The sequence below is a fragment of the Anser brachyrhynchus genome, assembly GCF_964034855.1.
Source record: "Anser brachyrhynchus genome assembly, chromosome: 6".
NCBI lineage: Eukaryota > Metazoa > Chordata > Aves > Anseriformes > Anatidae > Anser > Anser brachyrhynchus.
Window position 1 is genome coordinate 16,212,194 of NC_137700.1, and position 15,281 is coordinate 16,227,474.

Here is a 15,281-nt window from a genome sequence, read left to right on the forward strand (position 1 = left end):
TCTTCTGAATGTGCTGCTTGTGCTTGACTTTCCAATATTCGCGAGCACGGAGGAGGAATTGTCAATAATTCTTCCTTAGGATTTTTATCAAAATGCATGGATTTTTTTTAACTTGCTGCAATGAAGCTGAGCCTTAGTAGCAGATACTTCATATTACACATCTATTTTACAGCACAGCATTTTCACACCCTTGTGTAAAATTGCTCATAATTCTTAAAGCTGTGAACAAGGTATTTCCTCTGTATGGGGTTAAAGGACTGACATATTTGATGTGCATTGGATACCTGATTATTTACTGTAGATATAATGTACCTTACAATTACACAGCTGTTAGTATAGCAAAAAATACTGGTTTGAATTTAATAGGAAAATGTGCTGTGTGAATAAGAGTACACTACTTATCAATATTGATAATGCATTGTCTATTTTGGCATTAATGTATTGTCATATGCCTGTGTAATTATATAGGCACAATGTGGATATGGCAACAAGCTAAAGCTGCTTCATTTTGACTAGCATTCTTCTTAGTGACTCATCAACTCTGTAGTTCAATTTAGATTAGTGAATCTTTTGTGTACATACACATGATATTACAGCTAATAAAAACAGATGGAAGCTATCTGCTTTGCAAGTTTTCTCTTTTGTTCAAAAAAAAAAAACTTTGCTCATAGCTTACTCACAGTCTGTCTGTGCAATTTCCTTTAATTAGGGATATGCTTTTTTTCCCCATCTTATGTGAAATGAATAAGGCAGAATTTCTGGAGGTTAAATGAAGACTTTTCATGTGTTTCAGGTTGTAGTGAGGAAGAAATTCATTTGGGGCATTGAAAAGATATTGCAAACTAAGGTAGCAAGGTACCTTCCAGAAAATTAATATGAATTCAAAGGTGTAGTAAAAACTACTTTAAAAATGCATTCAGAATAATCCGTTCTTCAGGGCTGCATTGTTGGACCAAAGTTGAGTGGTGAAGTGAGGTGCATCACTCTTAAGTGACATCAAGAATTGAGGGTGTAATTGGCATAAATGCTGCCATGTATAACATCTTCAGACAAATTGTACCCTCAATGTGTTGAACTACAGTGGGTTGGAAGGAATGAGCCAGGTGAGAGAAGTTTCCATATGAATGCTGAAATGACAGAAGCAATGGAACAAAGACTCAGTGATTCTGTATGTCAAGACACAGATGAAGAGGGAGGAGAGAGGAGGCCAGTACTGGAGGGAAGCAAGACAATGCCGATAGCTTCATGTGGTGGCTGGACAACAGGAGACGGTGCTTGGTTCCATATAAGCTAGACTTCAGGAGGAGCAGAATTTACTCAGTGATCCCTAAGCTGAGCTTTAAAGTCAGGACTTAACTAGGGTCATTAAGCTACACATAGGATGCTTTTTAATGAGTCTATCATGTTTTTAAAGGATTAGGTTAACACAAATTTTGTGATGCTGTCTTCTACTTAGCAGAGGCAGGGTGGAGGGTGAGCACCTAACACAATCTGATGTGGATTTTTCAAAACCACTGGGAGCTGCTAACAAGGGATGCATAAATAACATGATGGTTTTCTCTCCCTAGCTCTCTGATCTTCAGTTCAGTGGCAGGTAATCTTAAATAAACATGGATTGGTTGGCTGTTGTATTACATACAGTTTAGGTAAAAGATCCTCGTGGACCATGCTCTATATATTATTGTCCTAATTTATTCTGTGAGTAATGCATAATAAAATTCTTTTGATCCAAAGCCCATTTACAGTTGATGGTGGAATTTTTCCACTGAGTTCCATAACATCTGGTTCATGCCTCATAGGCAAGCAGGGTCCCTCCCAGACCAAGACAGGACATTGTTTCAGGGAACATTGTAATTTATGTAGCACTATAGATATGCGTGGCACTTCATATAAAATGTAAGAAGGTGGTGGGTCTCTGCCCTGAGGAGTTTATAATCCAAACCAGATGAGTGTTGGCCGTATGGACAGAGGGGAATTTATTGCATCATTTCTGCTTGCCTTTGGTTCTGGCCTTCTCAAGTCTTGCCTTTTTTTTTTTTAATATTTGGAATCTTAATGTTAAAAGATAACCATTCACTCTAAAATTTGTCAAGGAAACAGTGTATGAGGAGCCTTAATCATGAGACTGTCAACAGTATGGTGGGAGATGGGTGAATGTTGTGGTTTAGTAGAAGCTGGGTGTAGTTCTTAGGCTAATGTAAGACTGCATGTGCAGAAGGAGCAGCTCTGGAAATGCCCATGTGGGGTTCTGTCCAAGTGCTTGACTCTAGGTCGGATGTAAGCTCCTCATTTCAGCATGGTTCAGTGTGTTATGCGCATTAGTCATGGGCTCTTAAAGTATTTCTGAGGGGGCTCTTCAGTTCTTCCTTTCCTGGCTTTCAATTGTTTGCAGAGTTTGGTTTTGTGGAAAGCACAACATGCTACCAGACAACTGTAACTTGTGGCTTTTATTGTCTCTGAATGTTTGAGATGTGGATTTCTTTTTAATCAAAAAGAAATAGTGTTTGTAGGAATTAATATTCATTTACACAGTTGAAGATATACAGGTGTTTTGTTTTTTAAGATAACACTGGATTTAGGCAAAATGTTTTATAAATGCTTATGCTTCTTTCTTCACTACAGTGCCTGTTACTCGCTGAAGGGAATGTAATCATGCTTGGAAATGTTGGAAGCATGAAGCCGCAAATATGCAAATATTACATGTGTATGAAAATCTCACCTGGTAATAAGTTAGGTGTGTAAAGGAAGACTAGGGTTTCCATTTCTCATTTTCTTTATTTCATTAAATGAGTAGGCTCTTCATACATACTATGTATTTTTAGAAGAAATATTTGGCAAAGCCATCTTTTAAAGCTAGTTACTTTTTCAGTATAAAGATTGGAAAAAACAGTAGTATTGAGTTGTTTTTTTAAAAAAAAGTTATTATATATGAGAACATATCTAATTCCATTTTGTATCACTTTTCGGTTAAATTCCTTTCCCATATGCATAAGTTATTAATGACCGTACATTACCTTTTGTTTAGGAGGCTCTGGTAGCAAAGGCAATAAGGAAACAGCCTCAAACCCTGTTTATTTATCTAACAGTAATAGAGCTCGTTTTGCAACATCCTGTATTTTCATTTGTATGCAACTTTAAAAAAAAAATAAATAAATAAAAATTTTTGAGGATCATATTAGGCAAACCTTTTAACTTTTGCAAAATGCTTGAGTGAATATATTGACCAAGTTCTTATGTACATGAACACTTCAAGTATGTTCTGATACAAGTAAATAACTAAAAATGATATTTTTCTGTTGCTGCTGTAGGTCAGGCTGGAATTTGGTCAATCTTCCTTCTTAATCTTTGAATATGGAATGTGTAGGTAAAGCTGTAAATGCGGATGGCTTAGGGCACTTTCAGGCATAACAAATATTAATCATTGACCTGAGACTAAGATGTCCCAGGCTGATTATAATCTGTGTTCAGCAGGAACTTTTTGAAGGGCTTTCCATGTGTCTCCATCCATGACTTCTCTGAAACTGTGTATTTGTAATTATTGCTTCCCTAAGGCTATATTCTCATTTCTGACGACAATAATGCAGCTGTTGGTTTCTTCCAGTGCTATTTATTTTTGCTAGTGAGACATAATAAATTCATGCTTATCTATACATTATCATGGGTTTTTATCCCCATTTTAACTGCAGCAGCAGTTGGGAACTGTAGAAACTGATACCACACTTTCCCTTTTTCTGGGTAGAAATCAATCCATATCCGTATTAGCATTAAAATATATGCTTGATGTGGAGTTTGGCTCATAGCATGTGACAAGGATATATTAAGGCAATACATTTCCAGAATTTGTTTCAAACACCTGGCTGTGCTATTCTGTGGTGGGAATGCTGGCATGAGCTTCTAATTTATGTTTAGCTCCTCTGTTTTGCTTCCTGGAAAGAGGAAGTGACTACTCAGAGATGTTGGTATGGATGAAAGAGTTGAAAGAAAGTCAGTAGTAGTCAACATTTGCAAGAAATCTTGAGATTAAGAGTTTTGTCTCCCTTTTGGTAAAGCCCCACCCGGTGGAAAGGAGGAGGCTTATTTAGGTTGGATCAGTTGGTCTAAAAAGGTAAATTGAGAATGTTTACTTTACTATTTTGCTTAGTTCAGGCAGAGCTAAGTGGTGGGAAGTCTTCATTCATGTGGAAAACTGTTCATCACATCTGTAGTGTAGCAATCATTCTGTTAAGGGAATGGAGTAAGTACAAGGACTTAAATCATGAGCTTTAGCTGCTTCTTCGTTGCTTCTGATATAAGGGGGGCAATCTTGAGAGTTAGCCTGTAACACGAAAATGCTGTCTGATGGGCCTAACTCTTGAAGTGCTCACTGCATGTGAAAGCCTTAAAACAGTGACTGTCCCTGCTGAGCTTGTAGGGGATAGTTTCCTTGTTCAGAAACAAGGGATCAAAATGCCCATTAGTATGGAGTGAGTGACTGTTTCACTGTGTGGAACTCAGTCTGAGGTCCAAGTGAAACACGGCTTTAGTTGATGAAGTCCCATTTTATGCAACCACACTGCTATACTTCATCTTTTGTGCAAGATTTCTAAAGCAACAGAGAAGGAACAGTTGGTCACTGCAATCTCTGAGATGCTTGATCCTTTTCACTCTGAAAGAGAAGTCCTGTCTTACAATACAGACGAAGGATTTTTGGTCCTCAAATGCTTGTATTTCTTCTGAAATAGTGAGGAAAGAGGAGGTGAGTGAGTGATACCCATGAATAACCTGCAGTGGTTTCCTGATTCTTGTGGGAAGGGGGCTGCCTGTTCTGCTGCTTTGAAGGGAGGAGAGGTGGCTACCTATCTATCGCTGTTCCAGGAACATGCTGTGGGGCTTCAATGTTAAATAATTTTCTCAGATAAATTTCTCCTTTTTTGTCCTGTTACTTGTTTGGAACTCTTTAACGCTGTACACAGAGATGCACTGATTTCTAGCTTCTTTTTTGCATGTTTAGATAATCCTTTTACACTTTGTACTATATTTTCAGCCATTTATTTAAAATAAAACCATTACTTGCCACCTTGAACTTATATTTCCATTCAGGGTAAACAAAACAATGAAGTCAATTCAAGAAAAGGCTTAAATGTTTCTCTATAGGTAAGGGCATCTGATCAAGAGTTTTCTTCTCACTAGAAATAGCTATGAATATGTACCAAAGATGGTGAGTTTCTTTAGACTTAATTTGTTCTGAGATATAGTCCTTTAAAACATCCTGCTTGCTTGCTAGTGGAAGTCTCAAAGTCTGTACATGCAGACCACAAAATTATCAGTCATGAGAGGTTGAAGGAAAACACATTAGTGTTTTGCTTAGTTTGACATGAAGCTGTAGATGTATGTGATTTGGAAATAGACATGGTTTTTGTTGCATTTGTACCTGAATCTGGATTAGTTGGAAAACTATGAAACATTTTGACTTTTTTGGATAAATTACTTTCGCATTTATTGAAGCTAATTTTAAATTTAAATCCTTCTAACAAAAAACACATATGTGAAGATCAAATTCCTGCAATGCTGAAATAAATAACTTGTAATGGAATCATGAAGTTGTTGGTTTTTGCCAATATTGAACCTTATCCATTCCATATACAGTCTCCCAGATGACTATGTATATATATTTAACCCTTTTCAAATACAGGTAGAGTTACAGGAGAAGGACTAGCAAAGTAGTTGCACAGAGACTTTAAATGTTTTGGGTTTCTGACAGTTGTAAAATAAAATCAGAAAATCAGATATGTTTACCCCACCCTACAAGAGCTGCATGCATTCATCTCCTTGTACATGGGAAGGCTTTTTTCATACTGTTACTTACTACACAGAAATTTAGACAACTAGGGATCAGTTCTTGTCTTCCCTATGCATGATTTTGTTGCGTGTTTTTAAATAGTTAAGTAAACTACTAATCTAGGACAACTTATATTAAGTACAAATTTGTTTCTTATGTTTTATAGCTTTAATGCTCACTGTGCAGCCACTCTGAATAGCAGATGATTTTTTCTCTGCTACAGAAGAGCACAGACTGAACTCTAAATTCTGTTTTAGCCTAAAAGTTATTGGTGCCTTGGTGCCATCTAGTAGTGCTTGTGTTCAGAAATACTCCTTTGCTTTTACCTGCAAAGAAGTAACATGAATGCTATGGAGTCAGACACACAGTACAGTGGCGGTGGGTGTTTTTTTGTGTGTGCAGTAGTTCTAATGTATGCAGGAAATTCTGATCTTGAATTTCATATGTAGACCTTAGGAGGGGAGATGGGGGCACAGCTTGGGCTAAGAATTCATTGCTGTACTCAAAATGTGGGCCAGCCCTTCAGAAGAGCTATATATTTGCACCATGTCTTACATCTCCCATATTTCCTCACCAAACACAGGTGCTCTACCATTGGTGCCCTCTACCTTTGATGTGTTCTGGCTTTGGCATCTTAAATACTTACTATGGCCTGACCAATTTTAGAGGCTGAATTGCCAGTTCCTGGGTTAACAACACAATTGCTTTTGTCTTATTTTTTCCTTCTCATCCTTGTCCTCCCCCAACAAATAAAACCAACAAGCCATTAAATATAATATTCCTTCTGGTTCCAGCTACACCCATTGCTCTGTTCTTGCTGCCAAAACTCTTGTTCAGGGATTAGTCATCCTCTCAAATACTGCTGTTTCACCGTATCTTCATTAAAAGAACAAGTATCAGCCCTTGTAGTATTTTGCTTGTCTGCTGTGACTCTTCAGCTCAGATCTTCTCCTGCTTATAAACAAATACATACTTATATATATTTATTTCAATGGAAGCTATAATCCATGTTTATGGTTTACGCTGGACTGAGCCAGTGTAAGATTGACAGTACTATGTGTCACTTTGATTCTGGTTAACCAATTTTACTAAGTATTTGAGGTAATTTTAGGTATAAAGGAGAACTAACAGGCATGAAATTAGTATGATCTTTATCTTCTGGTAAGATAAATGTAATCAGACTGCTCCAGTATCTTTCATAGTATTTTCAGTTAACTACTGAATTAATTTTGATCTTGAAGAATATTTTGTATAACACTTGGAAAAATAAGTGTTTAAAAATCTGTATCAGGTAGTGGATGACCGTAAAGTTGGACCATGTTTTGGTCTCCTTTTTGTAAGAAACCTGGCTTTGACATGTCTTATGATCCTTAAAAAAAAAGGCATCTGACTTTATAGACCTTTTGTCGTTAAAGCACACTTTATCATTCAAAACCCTTCTTAGAAACCTTCTGCAGTTATTTAACATTAAAGTTACTCAACCAGCATTGTGATTTAACCTCACTGCTTAAATATTTTCCATTTTATCCTTTAAACAATGTGTTCCCTGTGAATAACTAAGCAAATAAAAGTACCTGGAGAAGAGCAAAAAGATGTGCTGTGGAGTTCAGGGATCAGTTGTGCTGAGAGGATTCTGGGTGGCTGTTAATGGCAGGAGTCTTCCCTTCTACCTGTGGAGGTTGGTGAAGTCCATATGATCAACAAAACGCTTGCCTTGCTTTTCTGCACCTGCAAGTGTTAATGAGCAATCGTGTGACAGTGTTTTGGATCTGCATAAAGAATCTTAATTTTTATGACAGTAACACCACATGCCATCAATATTGCTTGTTTATGGAAAAATGTATTTGTCAAATTTTGAAAGGCCATTTTCATGTTACCACCTTTTTGCTATTGCTGCTCCTGGATTTCATTTTTTTGTGCTGTCTTGCACAGTAGCTTTCATCTTTGTTTTCTGCAAACTTGATATAACAAATTTTCTTGAGGTTCAGGGGAGAAACTGTTTCCCAAAGTCAGATGCTAAAAATGGATGTGGATATGTGGATAACAACTATCAATCACCTTTCCTTCAGCAGTCATTTATGATTCCTTGGGTACTTGTTATTCTCAATAAATTTAACAAATCATGGTAATCCATAAAGAATTGCATGGTTTAACAAAATGGAGATTCAGCTCCAAAACACGATTACCAAACACTTATTTCTATTATCACGACTTTTATGTAAATGGTACTGTTTATCTTCTTTCCCTATCTTCATCCTACCCCCGTACATGAGATTTTCTCCTTTGCAGTAGTTTTGGCAGTACATGCTAATGCAGAGAGATACTTTTTTTTTGTAGTATAGGTAGCTGTTGAGGGTTTCTGCTGACTCCAAGAGCTTTATATTTCTTATGTCAGTGGAGAAAGTGGTATTAATTGATGTTGTGTTAAAGTGGAGATTGGAAGTCATCTTGAACTTGCAGATTATTTAGCTCTGAAGTTCAACAGGGTATTGTTGCCAGTACTAATTCTCTAGAGGCATCCTTATACTTGCTGGTCTGAGGTATACTAATGGAATATGATGAGTAAAGTCTATTGTGCATTTTCTGTCCGTCTCCAATATCTGCTTGAATTACAACTCAGCCCTTGCAAATATTTTTTTGACTTGTTTTGCAGCTGAGCCATCTACATGTTGTCTCCTGGTTCAGTGTCTTACTCTTCTGATTTAGACTTTCCTTTTTTTTTTCCCCGTTTGCTCTTTCCCTTGACTTGCTACTTTAACATTACCTCAAACTTTTCCATTTTACCTTCATACTGCTTGGAAAGATTGTATCTTATTTGGTCATGCTTTTTTTCTTGCTGCAAGATGATTTTATGCTAAGAGCTGGTCTCTGAGACATGAACCAAGGATTGGAAGTAACATTAAGAAGGACTTTAAAGGTATTCTGAGCATGGTTCAGTCCTTGTCCTGACTGTACATGGTGGTGTGTTTTTTTCTGTATGAAAAGGCAATTTCTAAGTCCAAACCAAGATCTAGAAGGATGTCGTTATTTTTCCCTACAGTTTTTTTCTTTTCATCATTTAACCTGCTGAAGGAGCTGTCCCCACTCCCCCAAAGGGATTTCAGGTCACTTTGAGAAGGGTAAAGCAAGCTACAGGAATCACTGCTCCGTTTCCTCCCTTGCTTCTCACCTACCTCTATTTTATTTTGCCTCAGAGACGGTAACTCTTGTTTTCACAGATATGATCACCTGTAGTTATTCAGTTTAACTTTATTTTGTGTAATTTACCTAACCTATCTGCTCCAGCTGTTTGGCAAGAAGTAACTTTGCCTCTAGCCTTGAGAATGCTGGAGGTGGTTCTTGTTGGGGAAGGGATTTTTGTTTCATGGTGGCAAATTAAAATGGAGATTTGTTGCCTGCCTTATCTCTGCTTACTGAAATCTTAGATCCATGCTTATAATATATCCTCAATTTTATTGGAATGTTGGTGTCTTTACTCTTTAGCTAAAATATTTTGTTCAGGATGTTGAGCTTGGAGTGTTTGTCACCAGGCCCTGTTACAGGATTTGCTGTCTCCCTGCCAGCAGTGGTGTGTGGTGGTGGGCTCTGAAACAGTCCGAGCAGCAATGCCGAGTGCTTGCTGGTAACTGTCACTGTTTGGCAGTTGAAAACAAGGTATACTGTTGCAGTAATTTATATGTTTACTCCTTAGCGCTTGGTGCTGCTGTCGGTGACCCAGGTGTCCCGGAGGGCTGCTGTGGCAGTGCAGGCCTCCTCTGGGTACCGTGACCCATGGGCCAGCCCAAGGGAGTAAGAGGCTTAGCTTTGAGCACCTGACTTCTTCCAAGTCTTGTTGTTCAAAGGTAGTGTTGGTTGTGTTTTGGGCCTGTTAAGAGTGGCTTTCTCATTGATGCAAGAGGCTAGGTGTGCAAGATTTTAGGGGCTGAAGAGAATCGTGCTAGAAGCTGCCAGTTGTGCTAAGGCAATGGATGGTGAAGTACCATCTAAACTAAGATGGGGTTTTGGTGGTGTTGGTGATCTGCGCCTAGGTGTGTGTTTGGTTCTAATGTGCGAAGACAAACTAGGAAAAGGCTTTGAAGACAAGAACTGATCTGTTCGAAACAAACGCTATCTGGACAAATGAGAACTGCCAGTGGGTGTACAATTTAATTACTTTCTATGTTTTTTAATAGCATGAAAAATTCAGGGTATCTACAAAACTTGCTATTGTGTATTTAAAGAGGGGGGAAAAAAGTTATGTTCTTAAATATAGATTGAGACAAACATGCATGTGTTCTAAAAATGGAATTTATGCTTTTTAAGACTTGGAACATTTTCATTGTTTAAGTACACTGTTAAAAAGGCATATATATTTTTCTGTTGTACTTAGATTCCTCAGTTTAACCTTACTAACTTCCCATGCTGAAAGAGAGGGATTTACCACTGACAAAATGAATGGCTGTTTTCTGGCGGTGGTGGTGGTGGTGGTGTTCTTATATTTTTGACAGCTATACTTGCAGTTTTGAGAAGTTTCTTTTGTCACTTCAGTTTGAATGAGCTGTTTGCTGAGCTAAAGTTGAGAAAAACAATTGCAAAAGTGTCCACTCTGGCAGGTGCAAAAACTTGCAGGTTCTTTTCTTACCTCTTTTCCCTTTCCGTGTGAATAAGGAGTAAGGCAGAAATGGCTGAGATGCATGAATCCCAAAGGCCAGATAAACAGAAAAAGATAACTTCATAACACAAATGATAAATAATATTGCTTTCATTTGATGAGTTGCTTCTAAATGAGGAAAAGCCTGATCAATAGGTTGGTTTTTATCTGCTTTTTGTAAAATACTTGGGGGTTTTAACAAAGTCCTTGATCATTGTTTCTTTGCATCAGGGCATTCCTGATTGCATCCAAAATCAGCTATACAAAAATTACAACTTAAGACAATAGGAAATTATATTTTAATGTAAAAACCCTCCAAAGTGCGTAAACTATATTTTTTTAAATAAATTCAGAGTAGCTGGAATGCAAGGAGGCTGAAAGCTGCCTGAGATGGATTTTTTTTCTTGAAGGCTCAGTGATCTGCAACTGGAGTCAGATTTTAGGGTAAGGTAGTAGCTCCATTTCTTGTGTGTCTTACAGTATCTTGTGTCATCTTCTGTGTATTCTCCACTGAGAGTAACTTGTATATTTTGGCTGCATAAATACCACAATTTCTTTTGAGAGAAGTGAAAATGGAGATAATTATTTAAGAGTTCTTTCATTCTGAGGAGACGAACCTTGAGATTATTTATTATGCTATTAAATATTGCTGCCAAATGTGCCTGATCCTTCTTTCAGTCAGCTGATCCTTCAAGATGGGGAGAGTATCAATTAGTACAAACCCTACCATTTATTTTATTTGAAAAGAAGGGAAACCTAGGCAGAGGTGCTCTTCAGCAGTCTAGCTGGTCAGGAACTCAGATGTATTCATCCCTAGACTGAATTTCCTGTAAATGTTTTGCAACTGAAATATTTGTACTATATAATCTGTACTATATGTATATATATATAATCACTTACGGAGCAAGTTCTGTGTTCTGTTTTGCTTGTTTGAGAGAAGTGCTGTAGTTTTCAGGGTAAGTGGCATAACACTGAGTTTACACTAATAAGTATTCCATTGCAACATGCTGTTGAGGCTTTTATGGAGTGATTCCAAATGTGTTTTGTGGGGAAAAACAAAAAAACACCTGGGTAATACTTTTTTTTTACACTTAAAACTGTCTTGGTTAGAATGTTAAAATACAGTTAAAGTTGATGCTGTGGTGATCTATGCTATGCAGAGTTTTACTGTGATGCAGTTTTCAAGATTGTTACCTTCAAGTTTAACAGCTACAGGACAAACTCAGCTTCTAGATTTCTAGAGGTTTGTGACCCCTCCTGCTGTTACAGTAAATAGTGGTGGGGCTTTTGTTATTTAACAAAAAACAACAATGACAATGAAAAAAAACCAAGTAGGTGACTTGAGTTAGGAAGTATACAAAATACAACTTTTTGCAATTTTGATCCTCGTCATATAACTTCTTGAGCTTTCTGATTATTGTAGTACATGTGCTTTAGTTTTGATATACAGCTTAAACTCTGCCTAAGGGTTCCTATGAAAATTGTGATTTCTCAAAAATATAAACAAATTATTTTGTGGCAAACCTTTTTAGGCATTTGTGATCTCAAATTCCTTGACAAGCAAGAGAAGTTATTTTAATGGGTGAAAAAATGAGCGTTGCAGCAGAAAACTTATTTTTTCCTATGTAATATGGGGTTTTCAAGTATGTGGAAAAGATGATGATGATTACTGTCAGCTTGGAATTTATCATGAAGTTTACTGTTTAGAGTTCAAAGCCAGTAGTACTCTGAGCATGCTTATACTTCAATAAATGCACTTAATTTAAATGCATCCAGACATTTTTCTGCGTAACTACATAAGACAGGAGATAAACTTGTCTTTATAGTGACCAAATTGTGAGCCTTCCTTTTGGTCTAATGTAGTAAATTGTAGCCTTGCATTCTTAAAAGAATTTGAAGGTATTAGTTAGCCAAATCTCAGTGACTGACAGTCAGACCTCTTTTACTTTGAAGATCTCATCAGGCATCTCTTTTGTATGTCTCCAGAATGTATGCATCTCTGAAGCCGTGGGCTTTCATTTTTTTTTTTAATCATTAGATACAAGGAGGACTTAATTTCTTTAAGACATAAGTTTCCAATCTTTTTTGAGTGGGTGAAGTAATGATGGGACATAACACTTGCCTGGAATGATGATCATTCACTACTCTTTTTCTCCTCTTTTGTGGTTCCCTTTATGTTGAATCTTTTAAAACTCACTCCTGCATCCATTATTTGTTTTAGCATCTCCCTTCTCCTTTTAGTTAATTCCTTGCTATTTTCTGTATATTTATTTGCCTGTTGCACAACTAAGAATAATCCTGGCCCAAAGCCCTCTATCAGACACAAGTGAATTCTTTGAAATAACTTTTTTCACATCTGGATTGGAAAATTGTGAGAAGTATGTCTATGTTGCTGATAGAATTTCATCCTCCTGGAAACGTCTTATTTCAGCTGTAACTTATTATCCAATATTTGCTTAAACCAAAAATATAGTATAATGAAGTCTGGCTGACGCTTTCAGTTTTTCCACATGGTGTGCTAATCTGGAAATTGTTTTGGTGTACTGGGGATTTGGATGGAGAAGATAAGAATAAGGAGTTTTTAGAGAAGTCAGCCTTAGTTGTGACTTACACTACTATTGAAAATTTATTGGTATTGTAGCTGAGTTTTCAATGCAGTCATTTTCTTCTTGGATGTGACTAATTTATTTTGGAATTAGATTTTTTTATTATTGCTTACATTTGTCGCTCATGACAAGAAATGCTAAAATGTACTGCTTTGTTTAATTCCCTCACCCCCACCACTTTTCATGAGTTGTCTCTTTTGGACAGTATCCATTTTTTTGTGTATTGTAATTCTCATTTGTATGAGAATTTTTTACCCCTCTCATGGAAGTTGAACAAATATCCTTCATATAGGAGGAACCAGACCCTGAGAGTTGCCATCTGAAAAGCTCTCTTTTGTCTATTCCTACCTCTTACTTGGGTCAATCAGGTATTATTTTAGTGCTTCCAATTTTACATTTTTTTTCACTTTACAGACTAAATTTACAGTGAATACTTGTGTACTTTTTGCCATTGTGTGTTCAATAACCTTCTTAATACTTACTACCCTCTTCTTGGCAAAACTATTTTTGTATAGGCTATCTAAAATGACATGACCCAGCATATCAAGGGAACTGGTTAGGAATTGGTTAGTCCCATCTGTTTGTGTACTGATGGCAGCATACGGAGGCCTTTATCCAGTTGCATCCCCCTCAGCCCAAAAAAGACCCTGACGAACAGGAGTGACTCCAGTGGAGGGTCACCAGGTTGGTCAAGGGCCTGGAGCAGTGGATTTACAAGCAGAAGCTGAGAGAGCAGGGTTTGTTCAGCATGGGGGAAAGGAGGTGAAGGGAATCTAATTGCAGTCTTTATCTATTGCCAGGAAAAGAACCCTGGGAAAATGCCGTGCTCGATGCAGCCTAGGATGCTATTTGTTTTTAGTACATGTGTTTTCTTGGCATCCTATAACCATTTTGTCATGTACTAATAAGGACAGATCTTCCTCATTTCTGCAGGTGTTCATGATGAAATACTGTGTTTGTACTCATGATGATCAGTTATTCTTAAATATGATGAGAGTTATTTGATCATCGTACTTCTTGATGAGATCACAGTATAGAATACAAGTTCTTCAGTCTCAGTAGACATGCCCAACATTTTTTAGAACTGAATTTCAATTTGTGTGTGAAGTCTTTGGTGTTATTTGATTCATCTTCCATATTTATACTAAGTGTGTTTAGTGATGCACTGTAATTGTGTCATTTTAAAATTCTAGTAGAATGTTCCTTTGCCCAGCGGACTTACTGTCTAAAATGGAGAAAGCAACAGAAAGCTACATTGAGCCATATAAGTACATGGTTTTCCAAGTGCGTGTTTGCACGCATATGGTTTTTACCCTGTTAACTAGCTTGAGATTTACAGATAGGTTGCATTGTATTGTGCTAAACGCTGTTGAATTTCTTATCTGAGCTCCTAAAACAGGAAGTAAAACTCTTGAGGCCTGGATAGGCTTACAGTGAAAAATTGCTTTCGGGTAAAGGTAAAACAAAAACCCAACAACAATGAAAAGCCTTAAACGCAAACTGACGCATCTTAAGGCAACTCAAAAGAATTTGATTTAAATTTGATGGTCTTTACTTAGAAACTATCTTAAGATAACTTAATGTTTTTATTGAACTGTAAAGGTTTGAAACTCACTCTGAGATGGACCTGGAGCATGTTGTGGCTAGTAGTAGCCTTTTGAAATTGATGAACATGGAGCAGCATTCTTGGTTTGCTTTTCAAATTTCTTTTGGATTATCAGAAATCAGCTCCACCTATCACCAAACAAATTCCTCTCAAGAAAACCATCATTAGCAGAAGTCACGAATTTGTAATAATAATTGATAGATTAAAAATAGTGAACAAATCTTTTTTTGTTGTTTTGCAAAAATGAACTCTTAGCTTTGTAGGAGAGCAATAAAAACTTAATTTTGCTTAAATGCTTTCTTTTTTAATAGATTATGGAAGAAACAAATACACAGATTGCTTGGCCATCAAAGTTGAAGATCGGAGCAAAATCGAAAAAAGGTATTTTGTTTCATTCTTTTTATTTTTATTGGGTGGGATTAACTCTTAAAGAAGTAAAGCCATGGAACAAGCAATTCTGTCTTTAGAATCACCTTATCAGTAGTGGGCATCTGAAATTTTTTATTTCAGTCTTCTGGTTTTGAGAATTTCTTGTTGAATTTATCTCAACTTTGTATAGATATCTGATGTACAAATCCATTTTTAAGTAACTTGTGCTTCTGCAGATATGTTGTCAACACT

The 15,281-nt window shown here is 36.9% G+C and overlaps 1 protein-coding gene across 8 annotated transcripts in view; it reads left to right on the forward strand.

Annotated features, from left to right (window-relative positions):
• Positions 1-15,281, forward strand: part of BICC1 (BicC family RNA binding protein 1) — a 101,997-nt gene that overhangs the window by 34,046 nt on the left and 52,670 nt on the right. For all 8 annotated transcript variants that reach the window (XM_080598543.1, XM_080598546.1, XM_080598550.1 and 5 more), the window contains one exon: positions 14,972-15,041. In XM_080598543.1, coding sequence (XP_080454669.1) covers positions 14,972-15,041 — 70 coding nt within the window. The remainder of the gene's footprint in view (positions 1-14,971; positions 15,042-15,281) is intronic.